This window comes from Corapipo altera, unplaced genomic scaffold (genome assembly GCF_003945725.1).
Source record: "Corapipo altera isolate COAL_440 unplaced genomic scaffold, ASM394572v1 0, whole genome shotgun sequence".
In the NCBI taxonomy this organism is placed as follows: domain Eukaryota; kingdom Metazoa; phylum Chordata; class Aves; order Passeriformes; family Pipridae; genus Corapipo; species Corapipo altera.
This window is the reverse complement of record NW_020884872.1, coordinates 41,419,836-41,445,461: the sequence shown is the minus strand read 5'-3', so window position 1 is coordinate 41,445,461 and position 25,626 is coordinate 41,419,836. Positions and strand designations below refer to the sequence as shown.

Here is a 25,626-nt window from a genome sequence, read left to right as displayed (position 1 = left end):
AACCTATTCTTTCTACATAAAAAAAGATGAGATGCCACCACCACAGGCATAGGTACCCATAAAGAGGGGAAGGGAGAAAGAAGAAAACAACAGAGAAATTAAAAAGGCATTAAGTCAGCAAGCTACAGAGAATATACACAGCCAAAAATATCAGAAAAAAACCCAGGAATAATCTGATTGAACCTCTAAGAAAATATTCTCACACTAGTGACTCAATTTAAGACTGTACGATAGCAAATATTGTGCTTACATTTTGAAAAACCTTATGGGATTAATTCAGAGAACTTTTAGACTAGCATATATATTTTGAGATAGGACAGTAATTTAGTTAAGACAGTCATTAAAACAGTCAGAAAAAGACACACAGATCACAGGTAGAATTTGTTCTCTACAGCATTAGCAATCACAAATGTGATACAATTCTTAATGCACCATAAGAAAAGTAAAGGAGATATGGTTTATATGGATTTCCAAAAGATATCTGGTATAACTAAATAGCTGTGCTACAAGGGGCAAATGTTTTCAAGAACGTGGACAGAAACTGAGATTAGAAATACACAATACACTTTTCTTTGTAGAAAGCTGAAGAGGTAGGAACCACATGATTCTGGCATACATGGTAGCTATGATTGTGTTAGTGATCAGAAAAGGAGGTATCAGAGAAGTGACAAACCTGCAAATGACATAAAAATGTGCAGGTAAGTCTAGGCCACAGAGTCAGATACACCTAACTAACCTAAAAGAATGAGAAACACAATAGCAGAGAAATGTCAATATTGACAAATGCAATGCACTCAAATACCTAACTGGCTAATAAATTAATGGTATTGACTCAAGAAAGAGATTTGGGTATTAGTCTACAAGTTCAGTACTTTAGGCCATGAGTAGGAGTAATGAAGTTTAAAAAAAAAAAGAGAAAAAGAATTTATGTGAGAAAACAAAGTAATTCAGAAAATATTTTTATTCTTATATAAATAAAAAACTGAATACACATGGCATGCTATTGACAAAGATATTGCCCCAAAAAAGGATTTCAAGGACTCATAACTCAAGCCATAATTGTGGTGTACATATTTGTGAGGAAAAAAAAAGTAATTAAAAAAACGGAGCTGTTCATTTCATGAAAGAAATTAATAAAAGGTATTATGAGGACAACTTCCAAAATAACAAAAATAGCTTGTAAACTTCTGTTTGAAAGAAAAATCTCTAATAAGTTTGGTGGTAAATCCTACGTCCTGTGAGGAAACTTTCCAACATGCCCTTTGCCTGTGTGGCTCCTTGAAACAAAGCACCTTGATGGCCAAGGGCACAGCAGATCTCCAAGTGGCCTAGACCCCGGTTAATGACAAAACCCACAATGAAGGGGCACAGCTGAGCTGATCCCTTTGTCTGCACCACAGTGAAAATAAGGTGCTGCAGAGATCACTGTTGACTTGTTTGACACCAGGGACCCAACACCTGGGGAGAAGCACCCACCCCTTCCCTTCCGGTTCAGTTAAGTACATGGCATTTGAATGGAAAATAACTCAGCCAACAACAGCAGCATAATTACATCTAATTTTATAAATTGTATGCACAGAAACCTACAAGAAGATATTTGCTGTTTTCAAAAGCTCATAACTTAGAGCATCCAGGCTATACTATGATTTTTCTTTGCAAGTGATTTTCAGTACTGTTTGGTATGATAGCTGAAGAAAGTGCTCATGGAAAAATGTTGAAATATTAGTAATATTGCACAGCACAATATATAGTCATTTAATATGCAATAGCTGCAATATTTCACCTGCAAAGGTATACTTGCACAGATGTTTATTTTTCAGTGTAATTAGTCCTATCCCATTTAATCCAAATATTTAATGTTTAATTACAAACATAATTTTAATCACAATCTTTTCTATACCACAGTATGTCACAGTTAGGGACAGTTTCCTTAAAAATGCAATAAATTATCATATACAATTCAACATTTAAATCTATGCCACAACATAGAACATCTTTGGTGCCTTCAATAAGTAAAGATTTTTTCAGCATAGCATTACATTATACAATCATTCCTTAAGAAAGGAAACAAAAAGTACCTTCATTAAACATGTCTCTTACAAGTAAAAAACTGCAACAGAAAAGCAGAGGGTTTAAAAAAAATTATATTTGCAGTATTGGAATTTTAACATTCATTTTGCAAATATCTGAAAAAACCACAAACACCATCTTTCCCCTTCAGAGAACATGGGAAAAAGGAAAAAGTTATTCTTCCTTGAAAAGTTTTAAACTTTTTAAACTTAAAGCCAAGTCCAGAAGATGAATGGATAGAGCGAGAAATTTCTATCTAGAAAAACCCCATTCACATTTTAAACAAATCATTAACCTATTCATAGCCTTTCTTGGGGAATAAAAACAATCTTATGTTATGAAAATAGACAGAACAACTATAGGAAAACAAGCTGTGCTACTTTTTAAAAAAATCTGAAGTGAAAAATAAAGAAAAATAAAGAATGAAACTGAACAGACAATATCATTCCTACAAGTCAGGAACACTCTATAAACACTGTTTACCAAGAAAAACCACTTTCTACTAACTGCTGTCATCTACGAGACAATGGAGAAAATTTAAGCTGATTTACTTGGATACATTTATATACTTATACATTTATTAAAAAGCGCTTAGACAAAGAGATAGGTACTCGTCTTTGAAGAAATATGTGCTGATAAAATTTAAATAAATAAATAGGTACTTTGGCTAAGGCTTTGCATACTCTTACTCACTGACTCCAAGCCAAATTAAAATCATTAGAACTTCAAAAAGCCAACTAATCATTCAGGAAAGGTGGAATCTGGTGTTTACCAGCCACATATTTTCTGATCAACTTGCAACGCTTATCACTGCACAATCCAACAGAATCGAACCCAGATGTGTTCCAAGGCAGTTGTACCAGTGGAACTTGATACAGAAAAGCCAGAGAAGCTTGTAGCTGGCGAAATCAGATCAGCAGGGAGATTAGAGAGGACACACACAGGAGCGCTTGACTATGAATCAGGCTGGGATTTCATCATAGACTTTAACGCAGATATTCAGAGAGAGGGATTTTGCACAAAACATTCAAGTTTTCAGCTCCTTGGTCTGACTCTTTATAAAATACAACAAATAAAGACTCAATCATTCTGTGGGAGCTAACTGCCTCTGAAATATTTAGACAGCCCGTAGTAAAATAAAAACAAACACAAAAAAGCTATATAAACCCAAAATGGTCATACATAAACCAGGGCCAGATTCTCCAGCCTCTTGGACTGGTGGTTTTTTTTAACTTGCCTGCACTGTTTCTTGCCTTTGAAGTACCCACCTTTATGACTTCAACAGGATTTTCTCTAGTGAAAGAGTAATTCCAAGAGTACAAAATTTACCAAATTGGCTGCTGGCGATCACGTAAAAGAAAGCATACAGGAAAATTTTTATTCAATGGAATTTGCTCACCTCCCTGAGTAAGGTTAAACCACTCTTTACCTATAGCTATTCAAATTAGCCTTACTCAAGCAGCATTATATAGAGACATCTTAAGTTCAAAGAGAGCTCAAATGATATATTTTTCTTGAGTAAAATCCTCCCATGCCATCTAATTCTACTCCATCTAATGTTTCATTCTTGGTGAATAGTCTGGGGCAGTGACTTCTCATCCCAGCTGTGATCTTTTCAGAAGGATAAGCAACATGATGGGTAGAAAACAATAGTTTTGTATAGCAATTTGTTTGATACTTGAGGCACAGAGTAACACAGAAAGAGTGAGATAAAAAATATGGCAGGGAAGGACAGAGAAACAGACAATAAGTATTTGATCCTGACTGACCTGAAATGGCAAACATGAAAAGAGTATTAGCCATTTAAATGTGTTGTTTATGTTAACTCTAGTTAGCACAGAAGCAGTATTTGCCTATGCCACAAAAATGTTGCTGAACTAAATTTGAGTAAGGTTTGACAACTACATTTTGCCTCAGCTGTAACCTAAAAGGGTATCTCCCCCCATCTTGCCTAGGTCCCTCCCCAAATCCCCAAACTTTGCAGTATTTCCATTCCATAGCCTCATGGTTTAATGTATTAACCAAGACAAAAAAGCAGGGGAAGGAAGACAAAAAGGAAAACATAAAATGGTGAAAAAGAAATCAGAGATCCATTTCACAAAGAAAAGAGAGAAATAAAGCAGTGAATGATGAGGATATTACGTCAAGATAGTCCAGTTTCCAGCAGAGCCAGGAGAACACTCTTCTCCCTCATGATTCCTACAACTAACCTATATTGTTCTGTTGCACAAGATTTTGGAAAAGCAAGCACTCATTTTGTAAGCGAATTTTAAAATTTTCTTTGTGGGTTAATATATGTAAAAGAAGTGTCATTATCCACAGAAAGAGAAATAAAAAGGGCCTTTACAAATGCTGTAACAAACACCAAGTACTTGCAGCTATCCATAGACACAAAAAAGAAAGTTCTAAATCCTGTGTTTTCTAACTTTCAGCAACAAAAGCAGACAAACCAAGAGAACAATAGTTATAAAACATTCTGAGAAAAAAACAGCGCAAGGTTGGAAGTGTTCAGCAACAGAGGAGAGGGGCATGGGAATTTATTTCAATTATTATTGAGGAATGGTTAGTATTCTTATTCACGTTCATATTCACCATAAAGCCAGAGGGGAAATGGGACATTTAAGAGTTGATCATAAATGTTTTTATTTCCTATTCAAAAGGAAAATAATTCAAGCAAATTATCTCCTTGGGAATACATCTGATTTAATTTAGACTTGGAGAAGACATCACCAAACAACAAAATTATTATTAAAGTTCAAAACTCTGCTAGGAGTACAACTTTGAACAATGTTTTCCTCAGAGAGCATACATCAAGATGATCTTCAATAAAGTCCTGGGAAGAGGAGAATATTCAGGAGATGCTTCTGGTTACATCATATTATAAGAAATATATTTACCCAAAACAATACATAACTTTGTGGGAAAGAGTCAACAGCCTGTGCTCCAGTTGCCATTAAGTTCAGATGCAAGCATGTTCTGTCTCTTCTGTCTCATCATGGTTTGTCAAAACAGACCAGAAACAAGCACATACTTCTCTGAAGAATCATTTATAAACATCAACCTATCTAAACATGCTGCAAACATCGAAGAACATTGAGAATGCTGCAGATATAAATCAGAGCCATATAGAGCTTCTTTTTTTCTATTCTTTTTAAAGTGTCCCCCCCTTTTTTTATTTATTTTTGGTGGTGGAGGGTTTTTTGGCTCTCTTTTGGTTTTTTTGTTCTTAAATTTTTTTAAGTCTTCAGGTTTAATCAAAGTAGTCCCCAAGCTACTTCAGGGTTCCTATACAAATTACTCTACCGGTAACTGAAGACAAATTTGGTGTCAAATAACGTATATTTCATGTATCATGCATACAAACAAAGCAGAGCACACCTGGGCACTTACCTACTTATAATCTGAATTATTATTATTTTCAAACTTGCAAAATATTTCACCTCAGCAGAGCTTAACTATGCTGTAACAATGCCAAACCTGCCACTGGGATTCAACATGTACCCCTACCCACCTTCACAGAAAAGGAAACTTCAGACATTTTGTTCTGTAATCACAAACTGGATTTCTTTAAACTGAAACTACTCTTGGGTTATAACTTAGGGGAAATTGAGCATCCAGCACTGCCTGGAAAATTGTTGTACTAAGTCTTCTTTAAGTTTCTTTCAGAGATTTAAAAAATTTATCTTTTTCTCCAGTGGATGGCACACCACTGTAAGATGGTTGGAACACTGTGGGGAAAAATATCAATTATGTGTGTAGTAATGAGACTTATTCTACTGCTAATCATTTGATATTAACTCCTTCTGTATCTTGTTGGAGAAAAGCAGCCTGTAAAAACCATGCACTGCAAATGTCTCTTGTATTGTACAGTTTCCCCACCTCAAAACATCTACATCAGTGTAAATTCATCCCTCGCCTCAGAGATTATGAAGGGATCTCATGCCAGTGCTTACCAACAGCTGTACATGCTCTGACAAAACTCTCCCTTGGTCAATCAGTAATGACTGTTTCCATCACTGTAAAGCCACATTTCTCAACTGGGATTGAAAAATGGCTCAAATGTGTCCCTGAAGTGATGGAAGATATATTTCAGTTTAAGAAATTCCACTCTTTAATAAGGCTTTTGAGGGCCTTAGAAAGTTAGATAAGCTACACGGATATTATACTTTTCAAGAGGTTAAGGAATATTGTTGCAGATGACTGAGCATGTCTTCTAGTTTTATCAGTTTCTGATGACAATGAACTTGTGGCTCAGCTGCCATGCACACAGTTTCACCTTATCAGAAACTCTGCTCAGAGCATCAGCCACCAGCATGACCTGTACTAATTTGCTTTTAAACAGTAATACGCTATTTCTGAGAGAGCAAAAATAATTCTCTAAAGATGTGTCAGTATTTCCACTATGGTCTAGATTCCATACCATTGTCTTCAAAGAAACATCATCCAACCATCCTCTTCTTATACTGATGGTAACACATTCACACACAAATGCCTGACAGAATGAGAAATTAAGGTTCATCAAACACTGGCTTCACTTCCTGCAGAATTCAAATCCAGCTCTTCGTTTGAATGCTCCCAGCTGAAGTACTGCCTCAGTAATTAGCTGTTTTATTTAGGCAAAAGAAGAACCTTGTTGGGCAGCCCTCTTGAAATGGGAACAGTTTTTAAGAAGTTAGAAGATGCCAAGGTTTTGGAGAGGTGTGGCTTAAAACTTGCAAAGAGAATCAACAATTCTAGTATATTTTCGAGCTCATTCGGATTTGTACTCATTTTAGAAACAGCTAGGCCAGGTGTGATATTTACTGCTGTCAAAGACACTTTTCAGCTGACAAGACTTGCTCTGATACACAACCATGGCACAGCTCAGTATTTTATGCAAAACATGGCCTATACATCATTACCATATCTTTTCTTAATGGTAAAGATGCATATATTACTCAGCTTTGAAAGCAATATTTTCACTGTTGACATTTGAGGAACTAAATCATTAAATTCCAAGAAAGAACATGGAAGGATCTAGTTTTCCCTTGTTGTTTGGTAAATATCAACCTAGTTTCAAAAGATCTGGTCAACAGTGAAAATTGCCTTTGTTCAGAATCAAAACAAAACTGACCATTTCTGAAAAATCATTTGCTAAATGTTCAGCTTTTCCATAAACTCTGAAAGACTTGACTTAACAAAAGATAGGAGAAACCTAATGGTTCCCAGGCCCTCTGCTCTCCATGCAGGTCCCCTTCTATGAGTACCCTTCGTATTCTTATCTTCGCATTTCTTTACCCATTTTGGTCCCACAAGACAACTGGGATTTTTCTTAGGCTGAATTAAAAAAATAGTAAATTTAGTTCCAATATTCCCTAGTCCATATTTTCAAGACAGAGGCTAAGTCAGAAAAGGAGTTTTATTAAGTGTTTGTTCCTTTTGAATAATGACAGAAGGTGCACTAATATGAATGTAGAAATTTTACTGTGAATTACTGGATTCAGATCCAGAAGGTACTTTAAGGTTTTTATGAAAAACTGCAACTAGGCAGTTGCAAAAATTTGGCATTTATTCTAGCTACTATAATGCATTAAGCTCCCTTTAAATTCTTTTAACAGAACAGACTTCAACAGCACAAGTATAATATCCAATAATATTTCACCACTCCAGATACTGGGCTAATAAAAGGTCAAACCCCCTCTTGGCTTTGTGTTACAAAACAAAAACCAAAACCAAAACCAAAACCATTTTATACCCTTGCAGTTGTCCTGCTTTAGAATTTTGAAGGACTGAAGAGAAGTTCTAAATGTAGTCCTAATTATTTCTTGTTTTCATAAAGTTTCATGTTCTATGGTCCCAGGCTCCAAGAATATTTACAGTCTCACCAGTTCAACTCTCTTAGACATCTTGAGCACTTGAGGGCCTCTATCTGACAGTGGGTAGCTCTCCACCAATGAAGCAGTCCCATACGTACTTACTTAAAATGAGAGAGTCAACACTAATGGCAGCACATGCGGTTTTCACAAAGAACTGTTCTACAACTAGGATTGTATGTTTCTGTATCTTGTGACTTATGTAATCCCCTCTAAACTGAATATCAAGATTTACTGTAAAACAGATTCATTATCCCACAGTGATATTTAAATAAGTGGGAAAAAAACCACACCAAAGGAAGAGTCAACAGACTACAACATTTGTGACTTTAACTCAGAATTACTAATTTAAATGTACCACCACTACCTTCCTACATTCTCCACATCTCCATCTGAAGTTGGCCCACTGCAGCGAAAGCTCACATGAAGGTATCAGCAGGACAGATGCACAAAACACGGTGCCTGATTTATGAGACCCAGATGTTCCACCACGGTAAACGCAACATCAGAAAAATGAGAATAACTGAACAAGGGAGGTTTACCATAAAGATGTGGGAAGTCATTTCCTATTGACCAAAAAACCAACTCAGGTCTGGCAGTGAAGTACACAGTATTGTTAGCCTGAATATTAGTCATTTCAGGATGTAACCACAACAGGTTTTCCCATAAATAAATCAAATCTCTTCCCATGATTCTCTCATCAGAAACTTCCTATTTGAATGACAGTTTTTAATTACTAGATCAAGTTCTGCTTGCATATAGAGTTTCCATTTCAAAGAAGTATTGCACTGATATGAAAACTCTCTATGGAGAAACATATTTGTCATTGGAAAATGCACAAGTTTTGACTACTCTGTGGCTTTCCTCTAGAGATGCCACAGCATAGCATATACAGTAAACAACTGCATCAGGTTTTTGGCAGATGCATATACTTTATTTGCTACTGAACCACTACGTCCCTGGGTGAGGCTCACTTTCCGTATGCTTCTGTTTTCTCTTCTGTAAAAACAGTTTCTGAAAAGTATTTCTCAACCTGGAGAAGGAAGCAGAGAGGAGAGGGAGGAACCAGTGACAGGGATTTTATGAGATCCCACTGGAATTCTTGGGAGTGGTGCCTCTTGGCTGCCCCAGGGTGCAGATGCAATTTACATAATATGTCCTTGCCCTGTACAGAGGGTGAGTACAGGACAGGTAAGCAACTGTTGTGGTGGTGGGGAAGCTACCTGGAGTGAGGGGCCAATGAACCAAGCCTGAGCTGAGCTTCTGCCAGGATTTGCCATCATAGAAGAGGTAACTGCAGCATTTATCCTATCCTCCCCTTCTGCCAGGGAGCAGAGTGCCTGCTGTGTCAAAGGTACTGCTAGCACCTGATGGAAGGAGCTACAACTTGGTTTCTCAAAGTAATGAAGAAAAAGGAATGAGAAAGTGTCCTATTATATGCTGGAGCAGCACAGAGGGGAAAAAAAAAAGGAGCTTGGAAACCACTGGATTATAATTTTATGGTAGTATTATTTGATGGTCTGACTTAACAAGTCTTTCCAACTTTGGTTCCAAAGATTGTATGGATAGTTCCCTATCTCACCCAGGTGTTTGAAGTTTAATTAATTAATGTTTATAAAGAGTGTTACAATTTCCAGATGAAAGGTCCTATGCAAGTGCAATGTAGTATTACTCATCGAGGTGATTGGGTTAGAGAGTATCACATTACACAATACAGCTCTTCCCTCAATGATTTTAAGCATTTGAAGTTCTGATAAAATGTGTTTATCACTAAGGCAGATATAATGGAAATACTCTTAAGGCGTGACCTGGATTATGAAAGCTAAGGTATGGTTTTGGGAATGGAACAAACGAGAATTAAAACAACTCCTGAGGCCAGATTTGTCTACAGTTGTATAAAATAGATTCTGTTCTTCCTTTTTACCCTCTTCCAGTAGGCTTTTCTTCTCTTCTAAAATAGAACCGGTTATTATGGTGGGTGTGAGCAGACATGCAACAGTTCACGTTCAGTTCCTATTTCCATACTCATCCAACTTGACGTTTTCTCATGACTTTCACAAAATTATTTTCTGTTCTCAATTTTTTTTATTTTATTTTTTTTTAATGTTTGGATTAACCCTAAGGGCATACAGGTTTTTTTTGAAAGTTCTACTTTAACCAGCAATTAAACTGAATTAAATCAAAACCTTGTGGACAACACCAGGCTGGAGACTGCAGTCAACACACTCAAGACAGGGCTGATATTCAGAGCTATTAAAGTCTAGACAGGCGAAAGGAATAAGCCAGCATGACCTTCATGACACTCAAGAATGACAAATGTAAAGTCCTGAATCTGGAATGGATCAACTTCTTGCATCAGTACCAGCTGGCGAGTAACTGCCTGAGCATCAGCTGTGCTGAAAAGGAGGTGGTGTCCTGGTGTTCAGTAAGCTGAACAGGAGTCAAGCAGTGTTCCATGGGTGTCAACAAGAGTGCAGACCAAAGAAACTGCTTTATTCAGTGCTCATCAGCACAAATCTGGAATATGGTGACCCTCAGTACAAGAAAGAGGAAGGCAAATTTGAGCAAGTTTGAAATAGGGTTACCAGGGTGTCCAGTGCACTGGAGCACTTGACCTGTGAGGAGAAGCTGATGGAGCAGGGCATGTTCACCCTGGGGAACTGATGGTTTCGGGGGATTTAGCAGCAACCTTCCCATTGCTACAGAGAAGTTACTGAGAAGACAGAGGCAGGCTCTTTAATGAGTGGGAAAACAAGAAACAATTGCCATAAATGAAAAGGAAGCTTTCACTGGATATAAGAAAAAAAAGATTTCATGGCAGATGGGGCAGGTTGCTCAGAGAGACTGTGGAATTTCCATTTTTCAAGGTTTTCAAGACCCAAATGGAAAAAGCCCTGAGCAACCTGATCTGAAATTAGTGCTGACCCTGCTTTGAGCAGGAGGTTCTTTTCAGTCTGATTCAGTGGGAAGGGAGCGAAGCCCTAGGTTATGTATACTTGTTCAGAAATGGGCTTGGACTTTTGTGATCGAATTAAGTGTTGAACAAGTCTCCTCAAAAGTTGTTTCAAAAAGCTTTACTCATTATTTGTCAAAAGACAATGGTTAATATTCCGACTGCTAGGGTCTATCTTTGTTCTTTCTCCTCCATTCTCTGAAACTTATCAAGATAGCAAAAAACAGAGATTTGGGATGCCTTATAAATGAAGGCATCATAGTACCTAGAGGTCTCAGTTAAAGTAGAAACAAAACCAGGATTTTTAATAATACCAGGTAATGGAATAACAATGCACTTTGTTTGTGCATTTCTGACTCTTAAAAAAGAATCTGTATCAAGTTAAATTCGTGAATTACTAAAACACATTATTAACTAACCAAATTATATAACACACTGAAAGCTTTCTTTAGTTGAGTCTTCTCAATTTTTGTGATATTGAAGTAAATGATTAATTTTCCATGAATGCTGTTTTTATTGTTAATAACTCTCATTAATTAATAGTTAGTCTTCTAGAGGAATATTATTTTTCCTGGCATTTTTAACATGTTATTCTTCCAAAATTCTGCTATATCGTCATTAGAAGTTACATGCCTGAGTAAACCAAATAATTAAAGCGTAACAAAAGCACACCTGCCATAACTCTGATCATTCTAAATATGCGATCATATTTCTGATTTGTCCATAAACAGAATCACTAACTGAGTAAGGATGTCAAGAAAACAGGTTTGTTACGAAGTCACGTCAGTTTTCCCCTTTTTTCTATCCTATGATTCTCAACCTCCCCTCTCAAGAAATTACAGAAATCTGTAAGGAGATCAATATGCAGCAAAGTAAAGAGATGAAAAATGTTTACTGTTTGCAGACTCAAGGACATATCTTCTTGCAAATCTGTTTCTTAATACTCTAAAGAGACCAAAGGCATTAAAAAAAGACTATTAGACAAATAGGAAACTAAAAATCTTAATAGTGGCTAAACTGAAACAACATAAGGGTAAGAATAATGTACAGACTCTAAAAATGCAGTAGAGTAGCTCTGTAGCTGGCAATTATCCTGAGAAGTTTGGAGAAAAGGGGAATTTCTATGCTTTGCTCCAATGATTTTTGGCAAAAAATTGTAAATAAAACATCTAGCTTTCATTGCAACTTCATGATAATAAAGGTAAAACTAGGAAAATACCTTCATGGAAAGAGCATTCTGTGCATAACATGTTAATGGTGGCTAATGAACCAAAACCCACAGAAACCCCTTTGGACAGCTAACAAACACATACAGCTATTAATTAGGTCACAGTTGTTTCCTCACAAGTCTTTTGTTCACGTTAGTTGTAGAAAACACCAACATATCCATTAAACCTGTAGGGAGGCATTCACCGGTGAAGAAAATATTTATTTATTATACGTTAAATGCTTGCAATTATATGATTACTTATGGCAGTTCTGCTGGTTTCTCTCTTTGTAAGTAAACTATAATCACTCAGCTCACAATCTATTCTACTTCTCAGAACACCATTCAGCTCAGCAGATGAAACTATTTTCTGTACTTCAGACAACCATTGTAACTCTTATCAAAGATTTTAAAATCTTTTGAGCAGCCAGTAAAAAAAAAAAAACAAACATGGAAAGATTTACCATGCTTCACTTTCATAAAACAAAAGTTGAAGAGGGTATATTTTAAGGTTACCACCAGGAGGTAAAAGGTAATTTCTGCTTGAAGGCCAGCTAAATCTGAGTTCCACTTATGAACACAGTTTACCCACTAAGTCAGTTACTTCACTGACTAGTTGTGAAGAAAATACTTGCAAAGGGCTCATGTTCTTATTACAGAAAATGGTAAAACTGCAGGCTGCACATCATTTCAAGGACATAAACCAGCCTGATTTCCTGAGAGCCTAGGAAACACCATTGGCTTTATGAAAATAGTCAGCAAGTATTTCCTAATTTCCATGCGTGTGCAACACACTTTGTGGCAGACAAGATGGTAGATACGAGTATATCACTGGTCTGTTTGGAACAAAGATGGCAGAGGCTGCTGAATTGGTAGTGCTTCACCTTTTCTGTTTGAACCTTGCTTTAGAAAGCTGGCCATGTTCATTACCTCAACAGCCTAGTTCCACTCCTCCCATCACTACCTTTGCCCCAGGGCAGCTGCTGTTTCCTTACCTCCATGTCTCCTGCCCCAGAACCTCTACCACTTCCTCCTCACACATCCCACAGCAACTATTGTCACTGCCGTCCTCAGCCCACCGAGACTGAATTAATAAGCCTGGCCGAATCCAGCTGACTCTGTCCAGAACCTCTTGGGTGTGTCTTCGCAGGCTCCTAGTACAGGCAGAGTTTATTTGGTCTGCTGATGCACCTCACCTGCAATGGGTTCACGTCTTGTGGGTTGGAAAGCCAGAGAATGTAAGAAGTCTTTTCAGGTCATTATGTCTAGAGTTTTGTGACTTGCTAATCACAGCAACGAGGATAACTAGGTTAACTAGGTTAAGCCTAAAGGACGACTTAAACACCTACCCACTTTTGTATCAAAATTAAGAAGAGTCAATAACATTATTCTTCTTCAGGAAAGAAAAAAAAATTAAGCAGTTAACTGTCTTACCATAATCCTATCACTGTCAATAATAGTGTTCAAGCGGTGTGCAATGGTCAGCACTGTGCAGTGAGCAAAGGTTTCACGGATCGTCTTTTGAATGAACTCATCTGTTCTGAAACACAGCAAGAGCAATGCAGACAAGAATAAGATATTTGCATGGATAACTGAATGGCAGGCAGGTTTTATGACTTTATCAAACATGACTGTATAGCAGGAAATATGCTAATAAAGTTATTACGGTGCCTCTTCGTCTTGTTATATTAGATGACTTGGAGGTTATCATAAACATACTCCAAAATCTATCATCTAATGCTTTATGAGGAAGGAGTTTCTTCTTGCAAGTAGAGCAATAGGCTTCATTTCAGAAGACTAATTTCCCAGGCTTTGAATACAGAAAGAGGAAAATTCTGTAGATTCAGATAGTCCTAAAGATTTCTACACCAAAAAATTTGTTATTCTCTTTGGAGTTTTAGTTTGTGCAAGTAGTGAAGAAAAGTTGGTGAAAGTAAATAACCTTCATTGCAAATCAACTGAAGAACAAACACAAGACAGCCTAGAACTAAGGTTCTTGATTTCAACTGCAAAAGGGGATTAATTAAAGGAGAGGGCTGGTAAACTAAACTAGGATTGGAATAGCTCAAGAACTTGAATACAGAAAAAAGAAAGCTTGGCATACTCTGTGAATCAAAAGAGTTAACTGGAACACACAACCAGGAAAGGGATAAAAGATTTCAAGTTAAGAGTCTCAAGCCTACTATATGAATTAACCACCTAAGAAAAGGATACCAGAAGGATACATAAGACTCGTAAAGAATACAAACGAAGCTAAAGCATAGACACAAGTACAGGGCTGAAGTGATACCTATCATAAATAAAGCTGAGAAAATGAAAAGGAAATAAAATTATACGGTAAGATACTTAATACACTAAGATGTTCTTAAGCTGTATAAATAAGCGTTAAGGCAAAAGAACTGGAGCTTATTCAATTAACTAACTGTATTAGAGAAGCATTGACACCATCTAACTTAGAGCACACCAGTCAGGTGTTAATGTCTATAGTCCTGTAGACATGACAGTCCTCTCTTTATCAGTGAAAGGGGAGAGGCATGGCTGGAAGGTGAGTCAGAGAACCTGAATTCGGCAGCCATCAGGTGATGAATGCCCTCTAGAGGCACCTGACAGCCCACACTGCATAGGTAGCCTTGGCTCCCAATCTGGGCACAAAGCCAGGCCATGTGAATACTCACATATTTCCCATCAGCCTTCAAAAAACCCTAATGAGTAGTAACAATGGAGAAAAACGTACAGAAACCAAAATTCCAATCCAAGATGGAAGGATGCCACAAAGAACTCAAAATATACTGGGGTTAGTTGGACTAAGGAATCTCCAGCCTACAAGTCAGGGACAAAGGAGGTATCTGGATAAACTAGTATACTTAGGCAGACCTGCTGGCTACAACCAGTTGCTTGTAAAGCCTTAATTCTTCATATTGTTAAAAATAGGAAAATAAAATACATAAAATATTGATGCAGCATGTCTTCCTCTAAGTATTATTTTTTTTAGACAGAAGAAGTGCTCCACATTGAATCTGTCTGCACATAATAAATATTTGGTATCACTTCATGAATTACACAAAAATAATTGTTTTGATGTCACCATGTCAAGAAGCACCTGCAATAAAAAGTGGACAGACAACTTTGGAAGAACAGGATGACTGAGAGGAATAGGAGCTCATGCTCTGAAGGACTAAATGTAACTTCTGTTACAAACTTAGTAGAAGCAATTGGCATGACAAAGGCATAGATAGATAACTGCTGATGACAGGACGAATCATCAGAGATATAAACAAGTTTAATAAGAATTCCCATGTATGCTGACTGCTATCTTTATCTGGGGACAGAAACATTTAAGTTCTGTCATGAGCTTGTTCTGGGCCACAATCTGAGAAGGCTTGGTCCTTCTGCTCCTACTTCCTAAAAGAAGCGAAAGAAAAAGGTGCAAAGCAGGTGTTCCTCAACTCCTTTTTTACCAAGACCAGTATGCAATCAAGGAAAGAGATGGGAGGAGAAGCCAGGATAGACCCAGGCTCTTTAGTTCTGTGTGTTATCTCTTTAAAAAGGAAGTTGTTCATCATGCTCCACATCACAGCAATAGCAGTGCTTTCACCCCCATGTTAATGCATGTATATTTTTTTGCTGTCTTCTCAGCAACATTTCAATTACCTGACTACTCTTACCTTCAAAAGAAGAAAAAAAAACAGGGGCATACATGGAAACACTCACTATGGAAGAACCTTATAAAGACAGCAGGATGTTTTCTCTGCAACAGTTAACATAGCAAAATAGAAACAAAAGGTTTAATATTCGTTAGAATTGTGCAAAAGAGGCCTTTTTCTTTCCTTATAGTCAAGCTCAAGGTGAAGTTTCCTGCAGAGCTACTACACAGCACAGAGAATCACAGCTTGCTCAGAACTCTGAAAACAACTTTGTAAAGGGCTCAAGATTATTTGTAACTCAGGTTATTCCTACTATTTTCTGAGAATGCCTTGAACATCCCTGTCCTCTGCATTAATTTATTATATCTCCTTGTATTACATGTATTCTTTAAAGTGCTACCTCTTCCTACATTTACAACAAAAAACCATTTCTCTTTCTTAGACAGATACTATCAAACTATTACCTTAAACAGATATTTCTTGAATATAAGCTTATCACTAATAAGAAACTGCTGGCCATATTGTGGGTGTGACAAATGTTCTAAAATGAGACTACAAAGTAAACAGAAACAGACTTAATAGCTCCATCTTCAAATATCACCATATAAAATCTCATGCAGATGTGTCTGCTGACTGGCACTTGGCTAGATCCTCTCTAAGGCTCATGGTAGATCTTGGAGCATAGTTTTTGGGACAGCAGGCAGAAGCACCATTAGTAAGCTCCAAGAGAATCTCAGCAAGAAGACGGGAAAGGCACGAAAATCTAGAAGACCAAGAAAAGCATCTGTATACAGAATTATGTGCTGACAGAGTGGAGACTATATCATATACCAACGAAAGCTAGAAAAGTACCAAAGGAAGTATAATTTCTGTTTCTTTTTCAGGGCATAAATGGACTCTTTGTGGTGCCTGCCCACACTGAGCAAGTGGCCAGGCAAATGTCAAGTGATTTCATCACCCATCTAAGTAGATCAAATCCCATCATCTTTCAAACACATTAAAAACCAGAGATGCAACCCGAATACCAAAACCAGGGCTGCTGGATGACAAAAGCTCAACCCTAATCTGATTATATAAAAATGGGAACCACGATACTCCCTATTGCAAGGAACAGTACCATAAGAAAGCACAAAATGGTGGTATAGCTTCCCACAGGCACCACAGGTTGAGGATCTAACACCAAGTTTCACAGCAACCCAAGATCTGGTGTAACCTGAATTAGTTGACTGTGTAAAAAGAAAACTATCTAAAGAGCAAGAATAAATATGATCTAAATGAGAAGCAACCAAGCTGCTGAAAGAACACTGGATAAGTCATTATCTTCTGCCTAATAGTCTCCCGTGGATTGTCCTGGAAACGTATCTCACACTACACAACTCCTGAGTGACTTCAGATAATTTCTCCAAAAGAGAAAGAGTTACAGATAGCAGTTAGATGTAATAAAAGGTTAAACCTTACAAGGTTAAGTTGGCTAATGAACTGAACTATGTGCAATGTCTGTTTCTACCAGACTCAATGAACAACCAATGTAAAAACGTGGCAGTGGTCTGGTCCCAAAGAGTTTTGTCCTCTGTAAGCAGCAAAAATACAAGTTAATGCATAATACTGCAGTCAGTGAGCAGAAAGCTCAGTAAGTTAAACAAAGTCAGTATTTTAAAGAAGTCTCAGTTACTAAAGATCTTGTTTTAGTGTATCACCAAAGCGACTACAGAAAGATTTTCAGCATTTTAACTCCAGATCTCATGCAACTTTCCAGAACACTTCAACTGCTTTAAAATGACCCTATTCTTCAGAGTGAGAATGGACCAAGAAGACAAAATCAAATTATATGTCTGTCAGTCATCACATAAAACATTCAAGTAGTCTGACTTAGGGCAACCTTCTCTATGGTAAGCTCCTCCTCCCCCTCACAAAAGTGCTGACACCCCTGCAGTATGCCGAGCAGGTGGTAGCTATGAGGAGCAAGGTGGATAATACGGGTATATATGGGATCTGGAACATGTAAGAAGGAGGGAGTAGGATGAACTCCAAATTCCTTCCCTTCACTCCCAGTAGCAGATAAGAATGGCCTAGCTGAGCTGGAGAAACACGGTGAGGAGTACTCTCAGCCCTGGGGGGTAAAGCACCCACCTCTCTCTCACCCTGCTGTCCCATCCACTGCCTCACATCATCTTCCTTCTCCTCTTCCCACCCCTAAACCCTGCCTTCTCACACTTGCTTCCAGGTGGAGCTGCAGAAGGGACATGGTGGCAGCAGTAGCTGAGGCAAAGAGATCAAGAGCCAGAAAAACAAACAAAAAAAGAAACAATATCTCCAGAGCCAGCAGCAGCTCCCCATGGTTTCCTATCTCAGGTGCCTGATATGATGTCTGCTTGCCGCCAGGCTAGAGACAAGGGTGCCAGGTATGGGGGTTGTGCATCAGAAGAGGAGGAGGTTTTCCTTACATGCCAAAAATGCCTCCCTTAACTGCTCAGTTAAGCAACCCACATCAGCATTTCCTGATGATGGTCCTATCAGATTGCACAGCTAAAAAATACTTTGCTCTAATTATACCAACACATTAAGGAAAAGGTAATAATGATTGTAATGCAAACTGAATTCAAAGAAGAAGTTCCAAGTTATTATTTGTATTGTTATGCTTAGAGTTGATACAAACAAACATTTACCTTATTATAATATATATTGCAGTACACATTAATCAAGATCAATTAAATGTATAGTGCAAGTTGAGAACACGCATGTGAGATGCCTAAATAGGGAGGATGAGTAAGATGGTATTAAATTTCCACAACTATGATTAATCAGAGTTAATCTATCAGAGCTTAGCCAAAAATAAACTAATAGTAAAAAAAAAAAAAAATAAAAGGAAAAGAAAAAAAAGAGAACCTCTGGGAAGGTTTTAGAAATACACTGTTAGCTGAACTGCAAAGCTACCCTAGTGGCACCGCTTCTCTCCCAAGAAGATGTTATAAAAATGAGTCACGCCCAGATGACATACAAAATCCTTAATGCATCTGTTTGAGGGACTTGCTGTGTTATTGTCCTCCTTGGACTTTGAGTTCTCCCTCAAGCCATAATTTGTTGGAACTATATATTCAGCTCAGACTAATTGATGCAGTACGTTTGCAGTATTGTTTCCAAAATATTTCCATCAGCGTTTCAAATGTTTCAAAAATTAACAGTGGGGGTACTTAGCTATTGGAACAATTTAACAAGGGTTGTCATTGAATTTTTTTCTATTGAGGTTGGATGTTCTTCTAGAAGTACACTCTAGTTCAAACAGGAATGAATTCAGGAAAATTCTGCTGGCCTGAGTTATACAAAACAAAATACTGAATGACAAATTAGTCCCTCCTATAGATTTAAACATCTCCAAATCTGTTTTGCAAATCCTATGGTGTTTAAGACAGCTTATCTTCTACCCCTGCCCCTATATTATCTCTAACTTAATACACCAATATCTGAGCCATCTGAAAGGATAGCATCTCATAACCAGAAGTATCCATCCAGTTTTGCTTAGCCATGTTTCACCCTTCTAGTTTTAGGGGGTTTGGGGAGTTTGAGATTAATTAATTATTTTTTAGTTATTTACTTCCAACAGACATTTCTTCCAGAAACTTGTTTCATGGCTATTCTGAAGTTACAGAGATGCATTTCCAAGAACATTCTTGTCTTCTAATCTATGGCTGCAGGACAAATGAACTTTGAATATTAATTTCCCTATTCTAGAGAAGGCACTGAAATTAGGGATATTTTCAGCACTTAGTTTATAGCATCTGCTCCATAGCCAAAGCTCAATGGCCATACTTTGAATAGACAAATATGATGGTATCATTAAAAACCTAAAACCAGCAATACAAACTACATGTAATACAAATACAGGTGAACATATTAGAAGAAAATCCAGCTCACTTTAACATGACAGATTTTGGTTTTACCTTGGGTCCACATTTGCTGTTGCTTCATCGATGATAAGAATACGATTTTTTTTTAGAACTGCTCTGGCAAGACACACCAGCTGTCTCTGACCAACACTAAAATTAGACCCAGATTCTGCCAGCTGCGTCTCCATTTTATTAGGTAGATCTTCCACAACCTCCTTCAGTTGCACCTGTTGACATGTCAACATATTGTAGGATGAGTAACTCCCTTTTAAATCACCTGTTGTGAATCTGATGACACAACAGTAAGTATGCAAGGTTTGCCTTTTATATTCTGACACAAAATGAGCAAGTGCCAAGTTGGATTACACAGTGTGTCAGTTATTAGAATTCTAAAAACATTAAAGCACATTGTTAAGAATCTATTAATGTTCATTAAAACTAAGATATGAATCAAAATATAACCAAAGCATCATCCCAAGGGATAATTTTTTCATAAAAGACTTATATAACAATATACCTGTCTACACACACACGCACAAACACACACACATACAAATGCACATACAACAGTGTACCTTTTTCCATCAACAGCTATACCCTTATCAAACTTGATGAAAACATCTAAAACCTAACACACGCAAGCACTGTAATGTTGTTGTTATTTGGTTTGTAAATATCAGATGTACATAATTAGATTTATTAAGTTACCTCTTCCAAGGCATTCCACAGCTCTTCATCAGTGTATTCATTGAAAGGATCTAAGTTTTTCCTCATAGTTCCAGTGAATAAAACAGGCTCCTAAAACCCAGGAAAATGAGCATTCCATTATAAATACAGGGTTTATGATGCAATAGGTAATTTAATGATAATCAGAGCTAACCTATATCAACAATAGCACAGAATACGTAACGAGCAGCTATCATTTTTGAAATGCAAAAATGTATTTTACAATAGCGTGCTTAAGAGGGATATGGGGGGGAGGTAAATGCTCAACTACTCTGTATGCAGATAATTTACCAAACAGGACAGGTCTGTTTGCAAATGGCTGTACACAGTTATGTCAGTACTTAAATGGGCATTTACATGCCACTGTCCTGATGCCACAAGCTATATATATACTTACATGAAATCACTGCTATTCTTCTGGTATTGTTAACGAAAACCAACAGCTAGCACTGTCAATGAGCTCACACTCCTAAATTACATTTGGGCAGTTTTGAAAACCTGTTTTTGAAGTACGTAAACCAAAGATGAATTAAAGAGCTCACAATGACTTTCTGGTTTTCCTTCTCTATTTGGCTGTTTTGGTTTTTTTGTGGAGTTTTTTTGTTTGGTTGGTTTTTTGCTTGTTTTTTTGGGGGTGGGTTTTTTGTGTGGTTTTTTGTTTTTGTTTTTTTTAATTTCATGCCATAAAAGCCCTTCCATTTTACCATTAGGGCTATGAGGAACAGCTTTCACCATTTAAAATCTATAGCTACTGAAGTTAATCTATATTGCCACAGCATCAAAACAAACTTACTTAGAACTGGAGCACTGCTGGGCAAAGCTCTCACTCAAAATACACCAGCGAGTCAAATCAGTACCTTCTCCCACTCAGGTACCAATATGGGTTTACATGTAGTCGAAGCAAGTTTTGTTCTACTTCAGTTCCCGATCAAATCAATAACAGATAATTAATCAAACTGTCACAAATTAATTTACACTGAAAAATGGAGTATTTAAGAAGTGAGAAGATAACTTTTGGTTCAGAACTCCTTAAGCAATATGAGTTGCCAGACCTGAGTCATGCAGTGACACGACTTTAGGGCTAAACTCATCTTAATACCACACATAAAGACAAGTCAAAAACCGTAACAGTGCTAATCAAAAATGGAGAGCATTCATCATGTTGTCAGCCTTCTTTAAACTTTAAACATTTTAGGCAAAATGTTTTCTTTTTTTTTTCCTCCACTAAGAAATAAAGTCTAATTTACACTGGATAGTTTCAGCTTACTCTGAGATTAACCTCTGTCGTGACTTACGCCCCATCTAACCCTAGGGATGCCCGCTCCAAAGGCCTGCAGCAAATCAGAACAGAATTCAGACCTTAACCCTTTTATTGTCTCTTCATTTCTAAATCGTTTGAGTGCTATAAAAGAATTAACAAAGACAGAACATGCCACAAGCAATGTAAAAGAATATATACACTTCTTGATGTAACATGCCAATTATTTGAAAGTATCTGCTGCAACAGCAACATATCACTAAAAACCTGTTGAATGAACAAAAGGAATTAAAACAAAATATTTCCAGGTTAAAAAAAGTTTTCTTCAAAAACATCTAGAAAATAATTTGTTTAATAATACACATTTTAGTACACCATTTGGTGTGTTTTGAAGGTATTGTTACACTTATTTTCCTTTTCAATCCATTTTTATAGGTTGGCAAAATGAGAGCTGAATCTATAAAGTGTTCATAACTACTATAAAAGTCCTAACAACAGACATGCACTGCAACAGAAGATAAGGATATTTTTTAATTATCACTTCTGACACAGATTATTATTTAAAACAGCCTGGTTTATGAGAAGAAAGTAATAAGACAAACCTGTAAATAATTGTTGTAAAAATGCTTGCAGTCAGAGAGGCAGACAACATTTGCATAGAAAAGATTTACAAACACAACCTTTACACAGCTCCATCCAAGCAAGCAATTAGAAGCCTAAGCACATTTTTATTTCTCCAGGTAGGTATTTAAACTTACACACAAGAAAACTTCAGTCTTGCCTCATCACTCTCTAGGAATGGTTCTGTTTAGCATGTTTTATGTTGCAATTCTAATAAGCATCTCTCCCTCTGGTTTCTTAGCTTCCCACATAATTATGAAAATATCTGCAGGAAAACAACTACCTGATGTTACACTGCTATTTTTATTATTGGCACTACTATTAACACAAGACAATGCCTATCACTCAGTTTACTATAGTAGAAACCTTATTCCAAACCCTTCTCCTCTTCTTACTACCACCACTTCATAATTTTGCACATTTTTAGTAGAAACAAGTCTGCCCTTACGTTGAAAACAAATCCCACTTGCTAGCCTTAGGACACCTAAAACCTTTTGGGACTATGATATAAACCTTGATAAAAATTACAGAATTCCACTGGATTAAAACAGTTTTAGAACTATGCCAATAGACCTGTGCATGAAAAAACCCCTCATGCATAATCAAACGCAGTGAACTTTGAGCATCTATATCACTCAACAAGTAGAAACTGTATTTGACCTGCAGTTTTCCTCTCTCAGTACACTATTTTGTTCAAATTTAGTTGACTTCTTCAAAACATAAAAATCACCCACAATACCTAAGGGCAAGGCTTTCAAAAAGCTGTAGACCTTGAATAAACTGATGATCATCTGCTTTCAGAAGAAAGGAACACTTCACACAAAAAAACAAACAAAAGAACTTAAATCTATGTAAACTGCTCTTTACATACAAAAGATGACTAGTTCCAGTGAGCACTTCCACTGTGCAATAAATAAGCCTTCAGCATGCAGAAACGAAAGACATCCTGCAACATTAGGCAACAACGTAATTACTGCGCAAGCACCTATTTTTTAATTTATTTAATTTTAAAATAGCACATCTGTTTCTTTTCTTTGACCCTTATTCTTGGGGGGTGGGGCAGCAAAAGGAAGGTAATCAAGAGAGGCGTAGAACCACTGTTCATTTTAATTTGTATTAGATTCTCAATTTAAAGAAAATAACACTCTAAATGCCATTCTGAAAACGAGCTAGCACAGCTTCAGACATAAAGTTGGTGTAAGGACTCTTAAATACAGCTTCCATAATAAGACACAAAGATCTGAGAAATAATGGCTGAACATGGCAAAAAAATTCCTCTGGTTTCCAGCCTACTGTTCAGTCTACCTGACAGTACAGACCAAATTAATTATTTTCCAAAAACGACTTCACATTTGCAGCATGTGAGTTTTTCCCTCTTCCTCCCTCTCCAGTGGACAGCAAAGGATCACAGAAGAGACCAGAGCCCTCACGAAACAGTAACCTGCACAGACTTTGCCTTCTGATGTTTTAAGGTTATACATAACCTCTCTCTGATTCAAAGACTTATTTGAATGTAAGACCATAAAGAGAAGACCTGTGACCTTCTGGACTTCTTTGAAGATCCTTTCTTCTACACCAGCATGAGAGATGAGGCTATTCCCAACATGGTCTTAGTTGGTTTTTACTCCTGTACTGCAGCCTTTCCTGTGTTCAGCTTCTAAAATTCAAGTTTCTGTTTATGGGTCATAACGACCCACTCTTTTGTCTGTTCCCCCAGTCTTCTCCTGTCCAACTTTCTCCCAGTAATGCAAAAGCTGATAGCTCACTTCTAGGTGGCACATTTGCTCTTTCTAGATATAGCATCAGTCAGTTTGTACCGGTTTGACTACAGAGATGAAAGTGGTCCTTCAGAGTTCCCTATTAAGGAAGCTTCAGGCAACGCATCAGGCAGGAATTGCTGTGAAAGGTTCAAGTGACTTCAGAGGACTGCTGAAGATTGGTATAGACTTGTCAGATTTCTCTGCCTTTCCCAGACTATAGGAGGACAGCATACTGCAAACACCTACACAGAGGTATTTCAGATGAACAGACGGTACAAAACTAGAAGGAAAATGCTCCAGTCCCCAAAATTGATTCTATTTATCTTAAAATAATCAAGACCTGACTCAAGTAAGAATAATGCCTCGCTACAGTTTTTATGTCTGCTGTATACAGGGATGCAGGGGGAACATATCCCAGCAAAGCACTTTAAATACTACGGTATTATACCGAAAATGTTTACGGCAGACCAAGTTACTCTCTTACCTGAGGTATAATTGAAATTTTCTTCCGCAAGTCATGGAGTCCTAGCTCTGATGTCAAGTACTTATCAATCCAAATCCTTCCTTCAGGTTCTGCCAAGCGAAAGAGGGCTGCTATCAGAGAGCTTTTCCCAGCTCCAGTTCTTCCCACTATTCCAACCTACAGAGCAAGCCAAGTCTGTAGAATTAAACTGTGAGCTTTTCAGGATAAATTAATACGTCAAGCAACATTTTAACAACATCACAGGATTTAGAGTAGAACAAGCACCAAATAAAACTTTTTCATAATTAACATTCTTTCAAGAGGAAAAACCCTCTCTCCCCTAAATCAGTTTGGATTCAGGTGACATGTGGATACACAACAATCTCTTGGATCATATTCAAAGGTGAAAGATTTTCCCTTAATGTGTGGTGTCTTGTTGTGTAAACAAGATAAAGTGGCTCAATGCATAGTAATGTGTTCAAGGCTGCTGATTTTTATACTAAACCTGATTTGCTAGGTGATGTTAGGCAAATCATTTCAGGCATGCATCTACTTCTCAACCCAAAAAAGGACTCCCATAAAGCACTCTGGGAAAAATGTATTCCCAATTTAAATAATTGAGACTGATCTTGGTTAGCGTGGTTAAGGTGAAGTACTTTAAAGTAGCAGGATTATAAACCATATTCATACTTCTTAAATCTTCAACATATGTTGAAACTACAAGGCAAGGCCATGTGAGCAAGTTGAAATTCCTTTCCAAACAAGAGAAATAGTGAATAATAACATCACAGAGATACAGGCTTCTATTTGTTCCCAAAGAAAAACTGGAAGACATATGTAATCTGAAAAAAATCAAAGCTTTCAGAAAAAAGAAACAATGCAAAATATGGGATTGATAACTTTAATGATAAGGGGCTAAGACCTGCAAATATTTCTTTTTTTTTTAACGTTGTCTTCAGTAAAGGATTCTTAGAGCAAACAACGTACAGTAATCAATTGTATCAGGGAAGATAATGGGTTTAACCCTCTACACAGATCTGATCTGGTAGAATTTGGTATTTCCTGCATTCTGTTATAATTGCTGTATTTCCAGAAAGAAATCAACACACTGGAAAGAGTTCAGAGCAAAGCAACTTAAAGTTAATAAGAGTTGGAGATACTGATTTGATGAAGAAGGATTTATGATGA

The 25,626-nt window shown here is 37.2% G+C and overlaps 1 protein-coding gene across 5 annotated transcripts in view; it reads right to left on the bottom strand.

Moving 5' to 3' along the window:
* Positions 1-25,626, bottom strand: part of ABCC4 (ATP binding cassette subfamily C member 4) — a 146,074-nt gene that overhangs the window by 7,633 nt on the left and 112,815 nt on the right. For all 5 annotated transcript variants that reach the window (XM_027645455.1, XM_027645466.1, XM_027645492.1 and 2 more), the window contains 4 exons: positions 24,460-24,615; positions 20,319-20,408; positions 19,665-19,837; positions 13,517-13,622 (listed from right to left, as the gene is read on the bottom strand). In XM_027645455.1, the coding sequence (XP_027501256.1) occupies positions 13,517-13,622; positions 19,665-19,837; positions 20,319-20,408; positions 24,460-24,615 (525 nt within the window). The remainder of the gene's footprint in view (positions 1-13,516; positions 13,623-19,664; positions 19,838-20,318; positions 20,409-24,459; positions 24,616-25,626) is intronic.